Here is a 23343-nt window from a genome sequence, read left to right as displayed (position 1 = left end):
ACACAAAGATACGCCATATACACTATCCCAGTTTCTAATTAGTTGTCTCAATTCTGATAGGGCAGCAGACTGATATTTGAAAATAGTAATTTTGATAGAGTTAGTAGACTGGTAACTGAAATTATACTTGAAAAATAACTTCTTCACACCAAGTATCCCCACTGTTGATTTCTATAAATGGAACCAGCCTTATTCCCCTTGCTAACGACTCTCCGTAGTCCCTGATATACCAACTGATTGATTACCCACACCACTGAAGTCAGAACACTGTGTGTGTGTTACATGTCCAGCCTAAGGATGCTTGCAGTCGGGACAGTTTCCTCTTGACACAATCTGATGTCATGTGTGATCAAATATTCACATATCAGATCAATGGGGCGATGTGGAGGAATGATGTGAATGCAACAGGGATCATAAGAACGAGTACAGATCTTACTGTCATTCTGGCTTCAGGAGAAATATCAATGCAATATTTCAGAGCAGATATGGCCAGTGTGCTGGTTTTTTTGGTTTTTGTTTTTTGTTGTTGTATTTTGCACTAAGTGGCACTGATTTCAAGGTAAGTGTCTTGACCGCAGTGAAAATAACCAATATTGTGTGCTGTTCCATGATCAGTAATTACGTTACTGAAGGGAATTCACAATAACCATATATCCCAATACCCTCTTTGATCCAATGCACTGCCCAGTACCCTCTCTGTGTGTATTTGACCTACTTAAATATTCTACAAACACCATATACAAAACACAATCAAACCATCTCTGCATGTGCATACACACTAAGATTAAAGACAGAGTGCATGCTCCCAAAGAAACAAAAGCTTAATAAAGTACATTTGAAAGCGAGTAAGTAGATAAACAAGATTGAAAATACATATATGAATGGTAGTACTTGACTTTCATATGACTACTTTTATCCATTGGGAAAAGTACATGTGTTCACACTGATTCTCACATGTCTGTGCTTGGATGTCAATGTCAGTATGTTAAAAAGAAAAACCAACCGACAAAAACTAGTTGATAAAGCTGCCATTACAATCATGAACACCCAAAAGGTCCAGGACAACACCACAAGTGTCAACAAATAAACCAGCCAGTCTCTGAATACATGTAATACCTGCTTTAATGCACGTTCACATAAAACAAAGCAATGGGAATGCTAAACAATACTTAAGTCAATGGCAACTCTGTTGGGGGGTTGGGCACTGTACAAGCATGGAAAACAATAGTGCAGCAAATAAAAGCTCAATGGCATCTCTTTCTTCACACACACACACACACACACACACACAAATACAACAACAACACACATATGCATGTAAACACACACAAATATATTCGTAAAACACACACACACAGATTCACACGCGTATAAGTACTCACGCATACATGAAACTGAGATTTAAAGATGACTTACTATATATCATAAAACTGAGAGACTGGAAACAACGTGATTTGAAAATGGCTGACTGCCTTTTAATGGTCACTTTTAGGCAGCTAATCCTTTCCAAACTGTCCTGTAGAATGCTGTGTCACAGTGCAACACACACACACACACACACACACACACACACACACACAAATACAACACTTGTGTTCCTTTTGTTTTTCCAAAACAATGAAGTGTGAAAAGCATGTCCTGGTAAAAATCTGATGCCCTAAATGACAGAGAAATGCAGAGAGGGGACTGGGCCATAAGAGTTAGCAGGTCAGTTCTCTCAGGTGAGTTCTCTGCAAGCACATCACACATTTACATAAGCTCTCAGACAAATGCTCTGTAAAATTGTAATATATGTATAGACATGATGGCATGACATGCACTGAATGTAGTACACCTATGGCAGATTTGTGTAAAAGTGCAAAAGGAGATGATTATATAAGTAATGGCATGGTATGCACTAAATGCAGTAAGCTTTTATTTCTATATGGGCACATGATCACAAACTAATAAACCATGGAAACAAAAACAAAGAAAAATTTCCCCACCTGAGTAATGTGATATATACTGGCTTACTTATACAAACTTTATCTTTTCTTTTCTATCAAACTGCAAATGTAAACGACACAGGTTTTAGCTCCTGTCTTTAAACCATTTTTCACCTCCCCCTTAAAATGCTTACAAAATGCAAATAAATGCTTACAAGATGCTGAAAAAAAGTTTTTTTAAAAATGTTTTCAATATTCTGAAGGTAAATATTCAGTGCACCAATAAAATTCTAAAAATTACAAACATTTTCTCTTTGGTAATATATCAAAATTATGGACGGAGGAAAACTACCCAAAGTAACATAGACCACTGAGGTAAAGAGCATTTACACAGCACAAGTAAGAGAGACAGAGGTTGCTTTAATTATTACTCCTCTACAGAAATAGGAAAGTTTCTGTGGACGGAATGGTGGATTGCTTGGTTGAGCAAGTCTAGTTTTATATAGAAATTGATTCACTCATTAATAAACATGTCTGTATACCTAAATAATGTTTGTCATTCATAATTGCCATGATTACTATGTGTATATTTCATCTCTTGCTCACTGTATGCTGACTACCAGTAGTGCACAATGTTGTATGCTTGCTCATCATCAAGCAAACTTTTGCCCATTACCGATAATGTGCAAACCACTTTGCTCATTACTGGTGATGGGCAAAAAAAACCACTGCACATTACCGATCATGTGTAAAATTATTTATATTTCTTAATCTGTCCATTTGTATTCATTGTAAATAGAAATTTGAACGTACAATGGACAGTTTTGTGTCTCCATTTCATTCCTGTCTCTAAAGGTTCATTTTCTTCTCCAAACTTTCATTCCATTTTCAACTTTTCTCCTTCACTGATTTTTTTTTTTTTACCCATGGTGTCTCGATGTCTGTCAAATGTACACCAGCTATTCACAATCAACGCATGATTGCCTTTTGTCACAAATCAATCGCCTTTATGTGTGTCTGGCTGTCAAAAGTTGTAGTTCAATTATTTAAAACACAGGTCTGACTTTTTTCCCTTATACCCATGGACAGCAGGGTATGTATCTGTCACTAACCACACAGGTCCGAAACAGTAGTTTGACTACACATACTATACCCTGACCCATTAGAGCAGTCTGGTGAGGGTCTGATTCCCTGTCCTGTGCAACTGCTCCGCTACAGTGGACGAAAGGAAAAGTAGCTTCGGCAAGTGACCTCCCTTAGATGGGTCACAGTAAGTAGATATCAAAATTAAACGTAATTTTTTTGGAGGAAAAAAATTCCTTTCTGAAACTCCTATCCCCTAATGGCAATATCTGGTCTTTGGAATGATTTATGAGAGAGAGACAGAGAGAGAGAGCGGGGGGTGTGGGGGGAGGGAGAGAGAAAGCTAATGTGAAAGAGAGAGACAGGCAGACAGAGACAGTGGAGGGTGAAAACTGCTTGATATCACGAACCTCCAAATATCATAAACCTGCTGCATGTGAAATCCACATTTGCCCCAATACACAGTTAAACACATCACACTCATACTCTCTACATCAACCACACAGCACAAGTCACATTCATTCATGTGAAACAAAGCCTTAACCTCAGTACTCCTACACACTATTGTTTACATTATCAAATCTAAAAACCACATTTAAAACAACCACATAACAACACAGTATGAATATTTTTCAATGTTTATAAACAATAAACATACATACCACATTAAAAACAACCACAAAACAACATAGTATGAACATTCTCAATGCTTTTAAACAGTAAATGTGCATACCACATTTAAAACAACAGCACAACACAGTAGGGACATTTTCAATGCTTATAAACAATAAATGTACATGCCACATTTAAAACAAACACATAACAACATGGTATGAATATTTCCAATGCTTATAAACAATAGATGTACATACCACATTTAAAACAACCACATAGCAACACAGCATGAACATTTTCATTGCTTATAAACAATAAATGTACATGCCACATTTAAAACAAACACATAACAACGTGGTATGAATATTTCCAATGCTTATAAACAATAGATGTACATACCACATTTAAAACAACCACATTGCAACACAGCATGAACATTTTCATTGCTTATAAACAATGTCTGTAGTCATGCACACGAATACATAAATGTAATCATCCCTCATAGATGCCCATCATCTTAAAAACAACAACAACAACAACAATAATCATCAACAAATCACAGCTAGCAAAGGTGTATATCGACAAACCATGGCAATGCTTCATTCAATACTGCTTTCAATGCAACAAACGAATGGGACTCTAAAAGAAACGGGTGAGTCTGCATTAGGAATAACATCTGCACAGTGGAGGAAGCACCCTCCCCCCACTCTATGGCACGACTATTGCTGATTTTATCCCAGCTTTCTGATCAACGCCCCTCCCCAAAATAGCCATTCTCCACTCACCTTTATTTTTTGTTTTGTTTTCTGCCAAAGTAAACACATATAAACTTTTCAACATTTTTATATATACAGAAAAAGAAAGAGGAGGGGAAATAAATGGGAGAAATCTTTAAGAAGAATATATAGATTCAATAAGTCAGACTTAAATTTGCCTTTCTTACATTACTATTTGCTTCCTTCCAGTAAATTTAACGAAACAGTATCAATCTTGTTGACCAAAAAACCAAAAAAAACGTCAGATTATTTCAAAGGGGAATTCTCTGTCTTCTTCTTCTTCTTCTTCTGCGTTCGTGGGCTTCAACTCCCACGTTCACTCGTATATACGCGAGTGGGCTTTTTACATGTATGACTGTTTTTACCCCGCCATGTAGGCAGCCATACTCCGGTTTCGGGGGTGTGCATGCTGGGTATGTTCTTGTTTCCATAACCCACCGAACGCTGACATGAATTACAGGATGCGTATTTGTTCTTATGCTTGCATATACACACGAAGGGGGTTCAGGCACTGGCAGGTCTGCACATATGTTGACCTGGGAGATCGTAAAAATCTCCACCCTTTACCCACCAGGCGCCGTCACCGTGATTCGAACCCAGGACCCTCAGATCGAAAGTCTAACGCTTTAACCATTCGGCTATGGCGCCCGTCGAATTCTCTGTCAATTCCCTTTTATTCTGCAGGACTGCATAAGTGCAAGCCACTGTATGAATATTGTACTTTTGTGTTCTTTATTCAGTATATTTTGAAGTAAATGTCACACAAACTTCATAACCTGATTATTGCATTTCTCTCTCTCTCTCTCTTTTTTATCACAACAGATTTCTCTGTGTGAAATTCGGGTTGCTCTCCCCAGGGAGAGTGTGTTGTTACACTACAGCGCCACCCATTTTTTTGCATTTTTTCCTGTGTGCAGCTTTATTTGTTTTTCCTATCGAAGTGGATTTTTCTATAGAATTTTGCCAGGAGCAACCCTTTTGTTGCCGTGGGTTCTTTTGTGTGAGCTAAGTGCATGCTGCACAAGGGACCTTGGTATATCATCTCATCTGAATGGGGTATACTTTCACTGTTGTATCACCATGATTCCATTCCATATGAAAGGTAGCACTATTGGAAGAGCAACAGAAAATAGCTAGTTTATTTTTGTAAAAAGAAAAGAAAAGAAACAACATAACAGAATTCAGACTATACATGAACTAACTTATCCTGTAATTAATGTACTTGCTGAAGAATGATTCATGAACAGTTTGAAAACCACACAGATCCTGAAGAAAGGAAGAAAATCCCTTCTCTATGGAATCACACACTGCCATGTCAAATGTCATTTACATAACAAATCATCACTCACATACAGGCTGTTTATACAGTGCATCTTGATCTGTACACACACATGTTCAACGTTTTCTCACACAACACACACTTCAAAGTAAACAAGACAGAATAAAAAATGAATTCCAAAATGACAGTTTCTGCCTTGTTTTCCACTCATCACGGCACAGTAAACAACTTGGCTCGTCCTTGAAAAGTGAATGGAAAATGCGTAAAAACTGAAGAATTGTACAACACACATCACAGTCACAGTATAAAGGTAACTCCAGGTCTGCTGATTGGAATTCCTCTGGCCAGAAGTCACTGTGTCCTCAGAATAACACTTAATGTGTTCTGATACAAAACACAAAACATGTGTGTTCAGTGTTTGATAATACAGACTGTATTGTGTACTGACAAGCATTTCTTTTTAACCTGGTGGAAGTTAAAAAAAAAAAGTATTTTGAGTGTACACGATACAGATAAGAAATCAACAAAGTGTACAGTGCTAGGCACTAGATATTGCAAGTCAGTCCGTATTTCCACTTACAAGGTGCAATGTTATAAATGTTTTTAAAATTCTAAATTCACAAACCTTCCACAGAATTTCTATATCCTTTTACTAAACAGTCCAGATCACAAACATCTACTAGTAAACTGGCAAGGGGAAGGGGTGGGTGGGTGGTGACATGGGGAGGGGAAGGGTGGGGGGAGGAAGCTGGACACTGTTTTTCCCCACCTTCTGTTTCCCATAGCCACACACAACAATGTCACGGCTTTTCCAGTCAGTGGGAGATGACCAAAGACACAGTGGCAGTCCCCCTGAACTTCACTGAATGTAAGTGAAGGAGGGTGGGGGGGTGGGGGTGGGGGGGGGTGCGGGGGCAGTGCTCAGAGATGAAGAGAAACAATGGACAATGAAAACCTGTGACTTCCCACCAAAAACATCCCCGCTGCTGTTTTGCTGTTGATTCTCAATGGTGGAGGACTATGTCAAACTTTTACTTTTCACAAGTTCAAACACAGCTTTCACCTGACTTTTCATGAACCTTCAAAGTCTGCTTGAAACTTGATGTGTGTGGTCTGACCTGATGGTTCAACACTCATTCTGAAATCTGCACAGCTTTCAACTGTCTTTCATACTTGTGGCAAATTGCTTGCACATACAAAATAAGTATGAGCTTCTTTGTATGTGCTTGCATATGTATGTGGTTGGATGCGTGCATGCACATGTGTGTGTGTGTGATGTGTGCATGTAAATGTTTCTCCTTGTAATCTCTAAGTTAAGGAATCCCTTTTTCAATATATAAGCTGTTTTTCACAGACCAGATACCCACAACAAATTCCGTCGTTTCTTTTCTTCTAACAAAACACTGTTCTTCTTCAAGCTGTCCTCCCCTTCTTGTACTTCAAAGTATTTGTATATTGTACACTGCTCGCCATTGATCTAAGTCACTGGTTATCTGTTTAGCTTCCCAAAGTTATCTACACTGTAAGCCATTGATCTTCGTCACTGGTCATCTGTTCAGTATCCCAAAGTAATTGTACATTGTTAGCCACTGGTCTAAGACACTGGTCTTCTGTTTAGCTTACTAAAATAATCGTACAATGTTAGCAGCTGATGACCTGAGTTACCATTTTCTGTTTAGCTTCCCTATGTAAAAGTACATTGTTAGGAATAGATCTAAGTCACTGGTCTTCTGTTTGACTTCCCAAAGTAACCGTAAATCATTAACTGTTGATCTAAGTCACTGGGTTTCTGTTTAGCGTCCCAAAGAAATCATACATTGTTAACAGCTGACCTTAGTCACTGGTCTTTAGTTTAGCTCTTCAAAGTAAATGTATATTGTTAGTCATTGATCAAAGCCACAGGACCTCTGTCTCCTCACCATCTCCAGGCATCAGCGATGCCCAAACACAATGACACTGCTGGGCACAATGGAAAGAATCATCCATGCTTCATCAGATGTGTTCCCCCCTCATGTGGAGCCGTCAGCATAGACGGCAGACAGTCGGCTGTTACAGCGGTTCACTGCCGTCAGCTGCAGGTACTGCTGTTCTGGCGCCGAACCCTGGATAGTCTCCATGGGCGGGGCCATGTTGGGGTCAAACCCTGAGGTCAGACACAGAGTACGATGTAATGAAACGGGGCAAAGTGAGACACAATATATCATGTGAGACATTCTTATTATCACCAGAAAGTTGTCTTTTGGTCATGTAAAAACAAAGCAAACAATGAGGCTTACAGCAAAATAAGGTGAAGGAAAAAAACATCTACAAGCCACCATGGCAAAGTGGTTAACATCATGGACTGTCAACTCTGAGGATGTGGGTCTGATCCCCAACAGAAGTGACTGTTTTCAGCTCACAGCCAGCTCCTTGCCTGAGCTGAGTGTGCTATGAGCTGAAATGGGAAAGACTTGAATCACACAACTGAGAGTCAAACACTTCACGGATGTGTCTTTGTGAGTGTTGCTCAAATTTCCTGACAGCAGGTGTCTGTATCTCTCACCCTGGCTGAGACCGGGATACATTCTGAGAGATGCTCAGATTTCATGACTAACAGCTCAGGTGTTGAAACCAGGACATATCATGAGAGAAAAGCCTTGTCAAGCCGCTCCAAACCTAAAAATAGACTCCGATAGCACCATTTCCATCAACCCCAAAATCTAAATGAAACCCCCATTTCAGTTATCTTCATCACCACCATCATTATTCATCATCACAGAAATACAGAAACCAAACACTCCACAAATTGTAGGGGCACCAACAAAAAACAAAAACAAAACCAAAAAAACAAAAAAAAGTAAGACCTAAAGCATGTACCTTGCTGAGGGTAGGAGCCCTGGGCCCCAGTGGTCATGAGCTGTTCCTGCAGAAGCTGAGGGTCAGAGGTGTAGAGGTGGTTGGCCATACGACAGCTGTTGGCCCCAGTAAACGATGATGCCCCCACGAAGGCCTGACGAGGCTGGGAGGGTGTGTACCCTGCCATCATCTCACCTGTAACAAGCCATGAGCATGCTCACAACATTCACTCAGTGTGAGGCCTTTTTTGTTGTTGTTAACTGGTTTTTCTTTTATGTGTGTGTGTGTGTGTGTGTGTGTGAGTGTGAAGATTTATCTGTGTATGTACTTACATGCATGTGTGCAGGTGTGTGTGTGTGTGTGTGTGTGTGTGTGTGTGTGCGCGTGCGTGCGTGCGTGTACGTGTGCGTGTGCGTGTGTGTGTGTGTGAAGATTTATCTGTGTATGTACTTACATGCATGTGTGCAAGTGTGTGTGTGTGGAGGGAGGGGGGGATGCAGGGGGGGGGGGGGGGGGCATGTGTGTGTGTGTGTGTGTGTGTGTGTGTGAGTGCATACAGGCATGTGTTCAAATACAAATTCACATTTTGCATTATCTTGTGTTTGGAAGAAAAAAAGAAGAAGCTAAAGTGAAGAAAGCAAACAACCAGCATCTCTTACTGGTACACCAGGGAAAACTTGTCACAATCTTTCAACACTGACCAACACAGTTGCAGCTACTTTCACAACTTAACTGTCAGCAGCATGTTTGAAGCACTTTCATTATCTGCAGAATGGACAGAAAAACCATTTGCAGAAACTTATGGCACAACCAACAGACCTGGAAGAATCTGCAGCACACCAATGATTCTTCACAGAATTTAGGGAGAAGAGGAAGAAGGAGGAGGAGGAGGAGGAAGAGGAGGAGAACGCAATGACAAACATGAGGAGGAAGAAGAAGATGAAGAAGAAGAAGAAGAAGAAGAAAGGAGAATTAGGGAGGGTTTGCAGACCCACTTTCATCTGATTTTCATGGAGGTTCCCTGGTTATTTTTAGCGAGAACCTTGTGCGCATGTTCATCTCCATTTCCTCTTTTTTCCAGGTCACCAAAAGGCTTTTATTTCATGGAAATTGCTGTCCTGACAAAAGGATTTTGAACAATTTCGGTGACTATTTTTGCAAATTTACAAGACATACTTGGCTTTATAATCATACCCATTATATGCTTTAGTCTTCTATGTTTACTTTGGCATTACATATTCAAACTGACCCATTTATAAGCTCTGCCAAAAAGTGGTCCAGACAAAGGAAGTGCAAACTCACAAAAGCTAGTAATGGTGGTGGGCTGCCCATGACATCATATGACCTACTTCTCGTTCTGCAAACAACGAAAGGTCCACCACAAAAGCAGGCCTGGAAACCCTCCCTATTATCTACTGGATTCACATATTAACCAGACTACCCATAAATACAGTGGCAGTATACTGACTGTGCAAGTGCTGCCCATAAGGATACCCAGGCTGACCGTATGCCCCTTGCACTCCCGGCATGGGACGCTTGATGGGAGGGAGGGGTCGTGGGCTGAGCATGTTCTGTGCTCCTGGAAAGCTGTGGTCCATGCTGGAACAGAACCCAGATACAGGTACAAACATATCAACTTTCACTGGGGAACTTCCACTTTACTGCTGACAGGGTGTTCACATACAGTGAGAAATTATCTCTGTGTGTGTGAGTATGTGTATATATATGTGTGTGTGTGTGTGTGTGTTTGTGTGTGTGTGTGTGTGTGTGTTTGTGTGTGTGTGTGTGTGTGTGGTCTGACAAAGAGAGACATGAAGTGCTTTTGTGAAGTGCTCTGTGCACACTTAGACAAGACATATACGCTGCATTAACTCCTTGACTGCTTGCTGCTGATAGGCATGCTTGTCACTGAAGGGCTGTCACCTCTCTGAGATGAGACTGAACTTTCAGATCAAGATGTTAGTCACTAGCTGGACTTCTTTCTCTAAAGACTGCCTTACTTTGTGTTCAGCAAAACTAGGTACAACACTTAAAAGTATACAAAGTGCACTTGTTACATTTCAAGCCTCGCTGATCTCATTTCACAAACGCTCAGCAGTCATGGGGTCAATGTTCATGATTCTTTCTTCCTCTTCTTCTCAATAGCTGACTGTCATCAACCTGATGCAAGGCGCAGTGACAAGATGCAGTGATTTATTTATATACGTACCCACCGAACACTGACATGGATTACAGGATCTTTAACGTGTGTATTTGATCTTCTGTTTGTGTATACACACAAAGGGGGTTCAGGCACAAGCAGGCCTGCACATATGTTGACCTGGGAGATCAGAAAAATCTCCACCCTTTACCCACCAGGCACGGTTACCGAGATTCGAACCCAGGACTCGTAGACTGAAAGTCCAACGCTTTAACCACTTGGCTATTGCGCCTGTCAAAGGTCACACAACCCATGGTGTTGATGATGATGATGACGATGATCACGACCCTTCTCCCCCCCCACACCCCCAACCCACCCCCACTTCCTACCTCTCACTGCTCTCCTCCACCATGCCCAGCATGGAGGTGTTCATGGGTGAGCCCTGCATGCTGGCCGGGGACGGCTGGGCGCTCAGAGTGCTCCCCCCTGTGGCTGTGCCACAGCGACTGGAGTGGGTGCTGGAGAAACTGATGCCTGTGGACCGGGTCAACATGGGCATCATAAGACAGCGTTGTGTTGGATTATTTCATCAAACCCCCTTGACTGCACCTTAGCATATAATAGGTACATCCTTAGTTATGTCACTGATGACATCATCAATGATGATAATAATAACTGGACTTTTATTGGCACTTTCCTCATTGCACAAAGTGCTTTACAATCCACACACACACACATACGAAACACACTCAGTTCTCAACTCACGTACATACAATACATACATGCATATATACATACATACATGCATACATGCATGCATCTATCCATCCATCCATCCATACATACACATGTTATAGTGTGTCAGGCGCCTATGGTGGAAGCATGGGATTTTCTCAGACACACTGTGCACTGATGGACCCCTCCTTCCTACCTCCCTACTCTTCTCCCCCCCACCCCACTTCCATGGCATCTATCCCCACCAACACCCCTCCCCATACCCTCTCTCCCTTTCCCCCCCTTCCCTTGGCCAAGTACAGAGGGAGTAAGTTATCAAGAAATACTAAGTAAAGATGGTATCTCCTCTGACCATTCTCTTCCTATACACTCCCCTGCCCTTTTCCCTTCCACTCCCATCACCCTCAACCCCGTCCCCCCCTCCCCCCCACCCCCCCTCCTTACCCCCCCCATGTCGATCTCTGGCAGGATGGCATCTGCCTCAATGGTCACCACATGGTGTGGTGTGTTTATCATGAGCTGTTTAGAACAGAATCAGGGCTGGGCGATCTTTCTTCCTCCTTCCCTTCCTCTTTTCATCACCCCCCCCCCCTCCCCTTCTCCTTGTCAGTGTGGGTTCCGTGGGAAAGCATCAAAAGTGTAAAGTCTAGCACTGCTGGTTCCAGATTGGTTAGTTTCCTCCACAACCAGTGTGAGAGGGCCTGGTAGTGTACTTGGCAGATTGGTCTGTTAACTTCAGCCAATTGGAAGCGTTCTGGGTCAGAAGATAGTTTGCATGCGGTGCCAGCTTGTGAAGAGGATAAAATGAATAGGCAAGTGGGGTTTCTTTCTTTTCCTTCCTTGAAGCAGGCCAGGAGAGCCGGACGGTCAAGACAGTACCATGGGGGCTGTGTGCTGTTAAGTTAGAGAAATAAACACCTCAATTCATCTTTCTAAAAGACCCTGCTGTGGTACGAGGAGAGAGTGGATTGTGCACCTATCCTCTGCCTGTTATCCTACTCTACCTCTTCACCTTCTACACCTACCCCTACTCAACCCCTACCCCCACCACTACTCTACCCCCCTTTTAACAACTTGGCGTCGCCGACAGGATCAGCAGGTGAGGTGTCTCTTATCTTTAGCAGCACACAGCCCAACGCAGCCCAGCACAGCCCAACCCAGCCCAAGGATGACCATGTCTACTACCACAGCACAGCAGTCACCCATGCAGTGGTGTGCGGCACCCACACTACCAGTGTTCACTGGTGAGCCAGGCGAGACGTCGGCTGAGGACTTCGTCACTGAGGCGGAGAGGGTCCTGGCCGCATACCCCATGAGAGACGAGATGGCTGCATACTTCATCTACAGCCATCTGCAGGGAACCGCACGCAGGGAGCTGATGCTGCGGGACCTGGAGGACACCAACACCCCAGAGAAGGTGACCGGCATTCTGCTGGGGGTGTTCGGTGATGGACGGCGTGTCACCACACTACTGTCCATACTTTTCAGCAGGGTACAGCAGCCGGAGGAGTCCATCATGGACTACTCTCATGCTCTGCGCAGCATGGAGAGAACCATCCAGATGAAGACGACTGGGGCCCTCACCGCTGACATGTTGAGGGACCACTTCATCAGTGGCCTCCGGAACGCCTTGTTGAAAAGGGAGCTGCGCCAGGTAGTGAGGCAAGAGCCTCAAACCACCTTCATCCAGGCAAGAGATGAAGCCCTGAGGCTGCAGAGAGAGCTGGAAGAGGACCAACAACAGCAACAGGCCAGGGAACAGACTGGGGGACAAACTGTTGCTGTTAGAGGGAAAAGTCAGGTCCATGCAGGGGCTAGTGTCAGGTCTAGTTGGTCAGAGAGATGATGTTTTAGTTAAGAACAGGGCTGTGGGCAAAAAGAAAAAGAAGAAAGTCGGGAAAGGAAAAATCCAGTCAGCAGTGGGGAATAGGATTTCCCCAAACCACAAGGGTAAGGATTTCCCCAAAGTAAAGAGCAAGGTTTCCCACAATGAAATACACAGAGACTTCCACAATGGTCTCAAGGGGCAGGATCACAAAGTAGAAGAAAGGATTTCAGATAAACTGATGAAGAGCCATTCAGTAGGTGACTGCAATGGTGATGATCCATGCCGGGATGAATGGGTGCTGCTACCCATGCCACCTGATCCAGGGATTCATGGTCAATGTTGGAAGAGGGAGAATGGCGTAGACTGCCAAGCTGCAGTCAAGACTCCCAGACCATCACGCAAATCAGTGTGCACTGGTTTGTGTGAGACTAGCACCAGGTTTCATCTGAAGCCTGAAATGCACATGACTTGTGGCTCAAAAGGTGCTAGAATGTCGGCTCAAATGGATAGGAACTGGGATGGGAGACTGACAGGGTCAATACTCCCAAAATGTAGTGTTACGTACAAGACTAATGTGAACCACCTGTCAGTGAGTAGAATTGCTGCTGTAGCCTGCTAGTGGATTTGGTATTTTGCGTACAGGGTGGTGTTTTAGCTGGACGTTTAATGCTGATTTTCATGTTTTATGGTTATTCAGTCTATTGAAGTTACAATTTTTATACTGGCCTTTCTTGTTTGAAGGTTTTTAGGTACTGCTTTTTTGTTGCTGACAATGTTCTGCATTTATTTGTAATATGTAAGGGTGACATACATCAGATAATGTATGACGACAGGGATTCCTGTAAGATCCTATGTATTAATGTTTTGCTAATACTCTTCGCTGGAGAATTTGTCTCACCATTTGCATGAAGCAATTGATTGGTATGCGATCTGCAGCAATGAGGACATTGCTTTCAAAAGCAAGGGGTGGATGTTATAGTGTGTCAGGCGCCTATGGTGGAAGCATGGGATTTTCTCAGACACACTGTGCACTGATGGACCCCTCCTTCCTACCTCCCTACTCTTCTCCCCCCCACCCCACTTCCATGGCATCTATCCCCACCAACACCCCTCCCCATACCCTCTCTCCCTTTCCCCCCCTTCCCTTGGCCAAGTACAGAGGGAGTAAGTTATCAAGAAATACTAAGTAAAGATGGTATCTCCTCTTACCATTCTCTTCCTATACACCCCCCTGCCCTTTTCCCTTCCACTCCCATCACCCTCAACCCCGTCCCCCCCCTCCCCCCCACCCCCCCTCCTTACCCCCCCCCATGTCGATCTCTGGCAGGATGGCATCTGCCTCAATGGTCACCACATGGTGTGGTGTGTTTATCATGAGCTGTTTAGAACAGAATCAGGGCTGGGCGATCTTTCTTCCTCCTTCCCTTCCTCTTTTCATCACCCCCCCCCCCCCTCCCCTTCTCCTTGTCAGTGTGGGTTCCGTGGGAAAGCATCAAAAGTGTAAAGTCTAGCACTGCTGGTTCCAGATTGGTTAGTTTCCTCCACAACCAGTGTGAGAGGGCCTGGTAGTGTACTTGGCAGATTGGTCTGTTAACTTCAGCCAATTGGAAGCGTTCTGGGTCGGAAGATAGTTTGCATACGGCGCCAGCTTGTGAAGAGGATAAAATGAATAGGCAAGTGGGATTTCTTTCTTTTCCTTCCTTGAAGCAGGCCAGGAGAGCCGGACGGTCAAGACAGTACCATGGGGGCTGTGTGCTGTTAAGTTAGAGAAATAAACACCTCAATTCATCTTTCTAAAAGACCCTGCTGTGGTACGAGGAGAGAGTGGATTGTGCACCTATCCTCTGCCTGTTATCCTACTCTACCTCTTCACCTTCTACACCTACCCCTACTCAACCCCTACCCCCACCACTACTCTACCCCCCTTTTAACACACACATTCATACATACACACATTCCACGCACACAGAATACAGCATTACAAATCTACCTAAGAAGAAAATACATCAAATATATCAAAAGAAGGAAAATAACTCTGGAAGGCTGAAAGTTCACACACTTTGGTCTGGAGTGCTTTTTCTCCAGAACTTTTTCTCAGTTTTTTGGCTGATTGTTTTGGATATTGATTTATGACTTAAAACACCTCTCTCTACTTTCACTTGTTTTTTCCCCATCAGTCAAGACAAGGGGGTGGGGTGGCTGGGTTAAAACACACACACACACACACACACACACACACACACACACACATAAACATACTTCCATACTTTTATGGCCATTGAGGCAGTACATTCATATCCACTGTTCTAGGGCTCAGCACTCCTTATACCACTTTAACCTTCCCAGACTTAAGCCAGGCACCCATTCACCTGGGTGGAGTGAGGAAAACAGGAGCAAAAAGCTTTTCCCCAGGATGAAACACTGAAAGGGGCCATTCAACGCTGATCACTGGTGAACATTGGATCAGAAGTCCAAAGCCTGATTCTGGATCACTGGATTTATTGAAACATGGTTCTTGTGTACAGATAAGGCTTGAGGTGATGGGAACTGTGTTACATACCTGACATACAGGAGATCTCAACAGGCTGTGTAATTCAACAGAGTACATCCAGTTTTTGACTCACTTGTGTAAACAAAGTGAGTCTATGTTTTAACCCGGTGTTCGGTTGTCTGTGTGTGTGTGTGTGTGTGTGTGTGTGTGTCCGTGTGTCTGTGTGTGTGTGTGTCCGTGGTAAACTTTAACACTGACATTTTCTCTGCAAATACTTTGTCAGTTGACACTAAATTTGGCATAAAAATAGGAAAAATTCAGTTCTTTCCAGTCATCTTGTTTAAAACAATATTGCACCTCTGGGATGGGCACAAAAAAATAAAAAAAGAAGCCTAATTATATGCAAACTGCATTTACTGTTATATTTATATTTTTTGTATTCTCTAAACTTGGCACTTTGACCTCTTATTCTGACACAACAACAAGAGGAGTCATTGTTATCATTTTTTGTTTAAACAGGAACTTCTTTTGCTAAGCATGGAATTTTTATTTATTTTGCAAACGTTTGGTGCAGATAGTAAAGAAGGGAAATTACTCTGTAATTAATGCTAGGGGACTAAATTTATCACAAGTGAGTCTTGAAGGCCTTGCCTCTCTTGTTTCATTTGAAATTTAAAAAAAACCCACAACAATTCTGTCACCAGTGTTACTTGTGCAAATATTTTTTTTCATTCTTTTTGTTGTTACTGTTGTTTTTAATGCTGCTGCTGTTGCTGCTTCTCTTTACTTAGTGAGACATCAGCGGTTTCCTCTTGCATATTTCAACAATTATCTTTACATTTATGGAGCCTCGTTAATCTAACACTGATAATGTTACTGTTGTTGACAGTTTCTGTTTTCAAGACATCAACATTGTTCCCTCCCACTCCCAATTTTTTGTCATTCAAAAAACAACAACAAAAAACAAAACAAAAATAAAAACTGCTCTGATGTTCTTTACCTTTTATGTGCATTTAAGAAATGAAAAATAACAACAACTAAAATCACCGGAATGTCTCTTACAAAATATATAGTGTCCCACAAGGTTTAATATAATATGATAGATTTTTAAAAAAATAGAAAACCAGACTGCATGGCAAGCTGTGATTGAAATAGATGACAGTGATCTATGATTCTACACTGCAATATCCAGGTCACTGGAATTACCACCCTTGCCACACAACAGCTCGACAGTTGACACTGATCCCTTTTTCTCATTACAGCAAACAATGCTCCCCCCCCACCCCCACCCCCCAACACTCTACTTTCTGTCCCCTTGCATCCCCCCACCTCCCTCATCCATACCAACCTCCTGTTCCCCTTAACTTCACCCACACACTTGCTGTTGGGACGGGCAGTACTGACTGGGGAATGTTCTGAATACATGCAATGCATGCTCTGTTGTGTTTTTGTTTGTTTGTTTGTTTGTTTGTTGCTGTTAAAAATCCCGTCTTCTTTTCTTTTCTGACAGAAAAAATGATGGACTGACAATATTGCTGAATGTATGGGAAAACCATTGCAGAGACCCATGTTTTAACACACAACTGACAGACCTGGAGGAATCAGGCCAAGAACTATTCTTCTCTTTGGCATCCCTCTGACTCTTCAGAGTAAAGAGAGGAAGAAGAAATTCTTCTTGCTTCATTCGCACTGTTTGTACTCCTTTTAACTGGTTTTTTTTTCTTCTTCTTCTTTTTTGTGTGCAATATCACATGTCCATCAACACTGTAAAACTACATATTCATTCACACACACACACACACACACACACACACACACACACACACACACAGATACACACACACACACATACACACACACGCATATATATATATGCATATACTTGTGCATATGCATATGCCTGTATCACACCTCTGTAAATCTGTGAATCCCATAATCCCAATAAATTCCTCTACAAGCATCATAACCTGGTCTCCCAGTAATGGCTTGTCTTGTGCAGAAAGGTGAAAAAGTGGGGCCAGGAGAGAAGGTAATTACAGCATAAGCTGAAATGAAAGTGTGAAAAATACAATGATATCTATCTGTTAACAGTTTATGCAGTTTTAAGAGCTTCTGGACACATCACTTCAGGCACATCGTTATTCTCTTTAATAGTATCAAATATCAATATTTATAATTGTTTATTAGTTTTACAAACAGAGGTTACAGTTTTGCTGCTGAAATGTTGAACTATTTTCATGCCCGTGGTCACTGACCATTGTGTCTGGATAACACTCTTGTTTTTTGTATCTTTTGTGAATGGCTTGATGTTTTAAACAAAAACTGTTGTTGTTTATTCAATCTGACAGACTTTCACACACACACACACGAGCGCGCGCGCACGCAAACACACACTCATATACATCACCCACACACCCACACCCACCCTCACCCACCCACACCCACACACAAACACTAACTCACTCCTCACACACACACACACACACACACACACACACACATGCACAACACCCACACGTAAACCCACACACACTAGACACAAAACATCCCCACACTCATTCACACACACAAACACACACACCCCATCCCCTCACACATCACACACACATACCACACACCCCACACCACAACCCCCCTGCCCCACCACTCCCACACACACATACCACCCTCCCACCACAACACAACACCCCCTCCACCCCCTACACACCCACCCATATGCAAAGCCCCAACACACCAACCCAAACCTCCCCTCCACTTACTGGGGTACATGTCAGAGGAGGTTCCGGGCACAGAGCCGTGGGGTGAGCGCCCCAGGCCACTGTCTGTGTGGTCCATGGGCGACCCCTCAGGGCGCAGCTGGTGGATGGTCAGGCACTCGTTCAGGATGTCCCCACCCATCGACAGTTCACCATCCTTCTTCAGCTGTGACACACAAACACATCACATCACGTCATGCACACACACACACAACATGTACGCTTAACACTTACAGATACAACATGCACACACAACACATGCACATTACATACAAACACACTCAACTTGCACACACAACATGTACACACACAGCACAAAAACAACACTCATGCACACAAACAAACAAAAACACTCACACAACACATACACACAACATATACACACACAACACGTAAACAACACACACGCACATGCACACACACACAACACAACACAAAAAAACACACATAGATAGCTGAGCAATAAGTTCTTCTTAGTTCCTGTTTCTGTGAAAAACATATGTGGAATTTTTATTGACATAATGCTTAAATTTATCCAAAATTAAGGTAAGACCAGGAATGTATCTATACAAAAAAATATGAAATATTTCAACATTACAGGTAAATTAAAGAATACATAAATACAAATACTTTTGCTTTCTCAAAACATGACAGTGAACTTGGACAACCAGCCACACACACAAATCCAAGCATGCATGCACAGACTCTGAGACAAACAATACAAGTTAAGTAACAAGCACACAAGGACACACACATACATAAGTTCTAATTTATGCCAAACTGTGACATTGTGTGTGTGTGTGTGTGTGTGTGTGTGTGTGCGCGCATGCATTTATGCATCATTGCACATGCATGTGTTCATGTGCATGAGTGTGTGTGTGTGTGTGTGTGTGTGTGTGTGTGTGTGTGTGTGTGTGTGTGTGTGTGTGCATGCATTTATGCATCATTGCACATGCATGTGTTCATGTGCATGAGTGTGTGTGTGTGTGTGTGTGTGTGTGTGTGTGTGTGTGTGTGTGTGTGTCACTGAGAGAGAGAGAAAGAGGAAAACATAAAGGGATAAAGGGAGAATGAGATTATCACAGAGAAAGTGAGTCATAAAGAGACAAAACCACACACACACACACACACACACACACACACACACACACACACACATAAGTTCTAATTTATGCCATACTGTGACATTGTGTGTGTGTGTATGCATGCATTTATTCATCATTGCACATGCATGTGTTCATTGCATCAGTGTGTGTGTGTGTGTGTGTGTGTGTGTGTGTGTGTGTGTGTGTGTGTGTGACTGAGAGAGACAGAAAGAGGAAAACATAAAGGGACAAAGTGAGAATGAGATTATCACAGAGAAAGTGAGTCATAAAGAGACAAAACCACACACACACACACACACACACACACACACACACACACACACACACACACACACACACACAAGTACATTGCACACACACACACACACACACACACAAAGTACATTGCATACACACACACACACACACACACAAGTACATTGCACACACACACACACACACACACACACACACACACACACACAACACAACACACACACACACACACACACAGATACACTACATCTGCAAAGAGAGAAAGAGAAAAAGGTAAGAGAGGAACAAAGTGAGAAAGAAACAGACGGACAGAAAGAGACAGACACAGAAAGAAACAGAAACAGTGTAAGAGAGAGAGAAAAGAAAAACCATGCATATTGCTAACACATACCAAGGTGTGGCACACGCTCTTTTGCCAGCGTGACGCACGACGGTGCAATACCCAAAGCACAGCTGATTGAAATCGATAACATGCAAAATCATCAATGGCCCGCTAATAACCGATCAATACCACCTTCGGCAAGAGCTAATAAAACATGCCACTGTGCGTACGCAGGAGCTTTACGGGAGCTTTACACACCTCCTTGCTGTGTCCCTTCTAGGCCCCAGTCACAGAGGCATAAAACTGACAAGTTCTGCTTTGCTCGTGCTCTTAAATTTCAATGCCATTATATTTGTATATGTATAATCATATACATGTTATCAAAAAAAAAAAAAAAAGAAAAGAAATTAAAATGTGTCTAAGTATTGGCTGAATCCAATATCCCCTTCCGGGCCCTAATAATGGAGGCATAAAAGTGACATGTCCCGTTTTTCTCCTGCTGTTCAGTTTCAATGCCCTTACATGCATATAAATTTGCATGTAAAAAAAAAAAAAAAAAAAGGAATCAAAATGGGTCCAAGTATTGATCAAAACAAAATCTATGTGAAGGCACCACCTGTTCAAAAAGGCTAAAGGGTTAAAGACATTTTAAACCCCTCTACACAGGTCTTGGCGAGTTCACAAACCTCTGAAAAAAATAAAAGCGCACAACACCTGCGTCAGGAATGAACATTCTACTGTTCCCTTCAGGGAAAGGTTTGTAGTAAACTCACGCAGAGAAACCAATTTCAAAACAACTCCAAAAGGGTGCCATGTACTCTTCAGGGGATGTTGAGTGCATGACGTCATGGGAATGAGTGGGGTGGGGGGTAGCGGTGGGGAAAATCATTTAGTGTTTGAGGTGTTTTGAAAGAAGCGCTTGATGAAAAAACGCAGCAATGCAAACAAAAAAAGAAAAAAGAAAAAAAAAAGAATGCTAGTGTCTTCTTCGTTTGTGGGCTGCAACTCCCACGTTCTCTTGTATGTACATGAGTGGGCTTCTACGTGTATGACCATTTTTACCCCGCCATATAGACAGCCATACACCGATTTCGGGAGTATGCTAGTGTCAAAAAGAATGTATCTGTACTAACCCGCTTCTTCTGCTGCTGCTCACGGCTGTGATTCTTGAAGTGTTTGCGCAGAGAGCTGGGGTCTGTGTAGCGCTTGTTGCAGCCGGCCACACTGCAGGCATACGGCTTCTGCACTCACACAGTCAGCACCACTGTCATGCCAACACTGCTTACTGCTACAGCAATAACTACTGTTGCTGCTACTATTGCTAATTCAATTCATATACTGCCTTTCTATGTAGAACAAGCTCAACTGCACTGTACAATGTAAAATCAAATCATGGTGCTTACAGGTGTACAATGTAAAAACTGACATGTAAAATAAGAAATTCAAACACTAAAATGACAATTTACTGGCATAACCCTGCACAGTAACTCATATACACACACTCACAGCATTATACTCGACATACATATCACACATCACAATGCTTCAATGATGCAGTCTCACAATATCACAATACATAACACTAATATCACAACACTTAACACCATAACACAATACTTAAAACTACATGATCATGTCTTCTCTTCCCCATCCATGAACACACACACACACACACACACACACACACACACACACACACACACACACCGTGTCCTGATGAGTGCGCTGATGCTTGGCTCTGTCGGAGGAGTTGGAGAAGGACTTGTTACAGCCGTCATGTTGGCACAGGTATGGACGTTCCCCCGTGTGGGAGCGCAAATGGATCTTCAGGTTCTCCAACCTCGAAAACGCCTTGTTGCAGTTCTCAAACTGAAACACAAATCAAATGCATGATAGTCGTGTCTGACTTATTACCACCAGAACAGCTGAGGAGGCAACTGCTGTCCCAACTATCTGGTCCAGAATTTGATAAAAGTGGAGAGTGTGGTGCCCGAGTTACATCCCCACTCTCTCAGACAAGAGGGCCCCAGGACAGTTGATGTCTGGATGGTCCCCAAAGGCCAGCTAGCCCCCCAAGGCTGTGTACAAATTATAACATAAAGTACAAACATTCAACAGTGGAGATATGGTGGTGGCAATGAGAAATATGCCTTGCTGCAATTCTACGATAAAAAACAGTAATCTTAATGTGAAAACTAAATGGCTAAAAAGGTGATAAAATTCCTTGTCCCGATTATCAAATTCTTAAGCCTTGAAAATGCCTTGCTGCAGTTCCTAAACTGAAACACAAATCATAATATAATGTAGATAAATTCAATAGTGAAGATAATGATCATGACAAATGCTTTAATGCAATTCAATGATTAACACTGTGATCATAACTGGCAAACTCAATGGCTAGAATAGGGATGAAATTCCTTGTCATGATTCTCCAATTCTCCAGTCTTGAAAATGCCTTTTTGCAGTTCTGAAACTGAGCTCTTGCTACCAAAATTTGTATATTATCTTAAGAAAATATCATAATATACAAATTTGGTAGCAGGAACATAAATAATGATTACAATGACAAAAATGCCTCTCTGTAATTCTGAGATTAAAACAGAAATCGTAATGTGCAAACTTAGTGGTTCGAGTCATGAAATTCCTAATCATATTTCTCAAACTGAAACCAGGAATTATATATTAAGTGTACTAATGATGATACAAAAATGACAGAGTTGTCTGTTGTTCTTTTTTTGGTTTGGGGGTTGTTGTTGTTTTTCTTTTTTCTTCTTTTGTAACAGTGACCTTTCAGTTTCAAACCTGCAGATGAAGTAAGAGAGACAGACAGATACAGAGAGAGAGACAAAGACAGACAAAATGAAAGATATAATCTAACATAATTAAATGCATAGTTATTATGCTTGTCTTTTTGTATTTGACTTATCTCTTTCTTTCTTTCTATTTTCTTTTTTCAAGGTCTGGGCACTGTGGTATCATTCTGGCACGATGTGTGTCGCCATTCCAATTTTAAACACAGAGGATTATCAGATGGGCTAACCAGAGTAACAGACTACGAGAGAAAGCATGTTTTACCCCGACCGACTTCAAACACCACACATTCTTCCTCCCCTAAAACCTATTATCTTTCTGCATACCATTGAAACAGCCACCCCCATTAAATCACAGGGTTCCCACACTGGTCAGAAGAGAAGCTT

General features: G+C 42.3%; 1 protein-coding gene across 6 annotated transcripts in view; it reads right to left on the bottom strand.

Moving 5' to 3' along the window:
- Positions 1 to 510: 510 nt before the first annotated feature.
- Positions 511 to 23343, bottom strand: part of LOC143295440 (zinc finger protein GLIS3-like) — a 122230-nt gene continuing 99397 nt past the window's right edge. For all 6 annotated transcript variants that reach the window (XM_076607135.1, XM_076607136.1, XM_076607137.1 and 3 more), the window contains exons 4-10: positions 21854 to 22015; positions 21280 to 21387; positions 18467 to 18629; positions 11043 to 11187; positions 9982 to 10112; positions 8535 to 8708; positions 511 to 7821 (exon numbers count right to left, since the gene is read on the bottom strand). In XM_076607135.1, coding sequence (XP_076463250.1) covers positions 7688 to 7821; positions 8535 to 8708; positions 9982 to 10112; positions 11043 to 11187; positions 18467 to 18629; positions 21280 to 21387; positions 21854 to 22015 — 1017 coding nt within the window. In that variant the 3' untranslated portion in view covers positions 511 to 7687. The remainder of the gene's footprint in view (positions 7822 to 8534; positions 8709 to 9981; positions 10113 to 11042; positions 11188 to 18466; positions 18630 to 21279; positions 21388 to 21853; positions 22016 to 23343) is intronic.

This window comes from Babylonia areolata, chromosome 20 (genome assembly GCF_041734735.1).
Source record: "Babylonia areolata isolate BAREFJ2019XMU chromosome 20, ASM4173473v1, whole genome shotgun sequence".
Classification (NCBI taxonomy): Eukaryota; Metazoa; Mollusca; class Gastropoda; order Neogastropoda; family Buccinidae; genus Babylonia; species Babylonia areolata.
The sequence above is the reverse complement of the archived record's forward strand: the minus strand, read 5'-3'. Positions and strand labels throughout refer to the sequence as shown.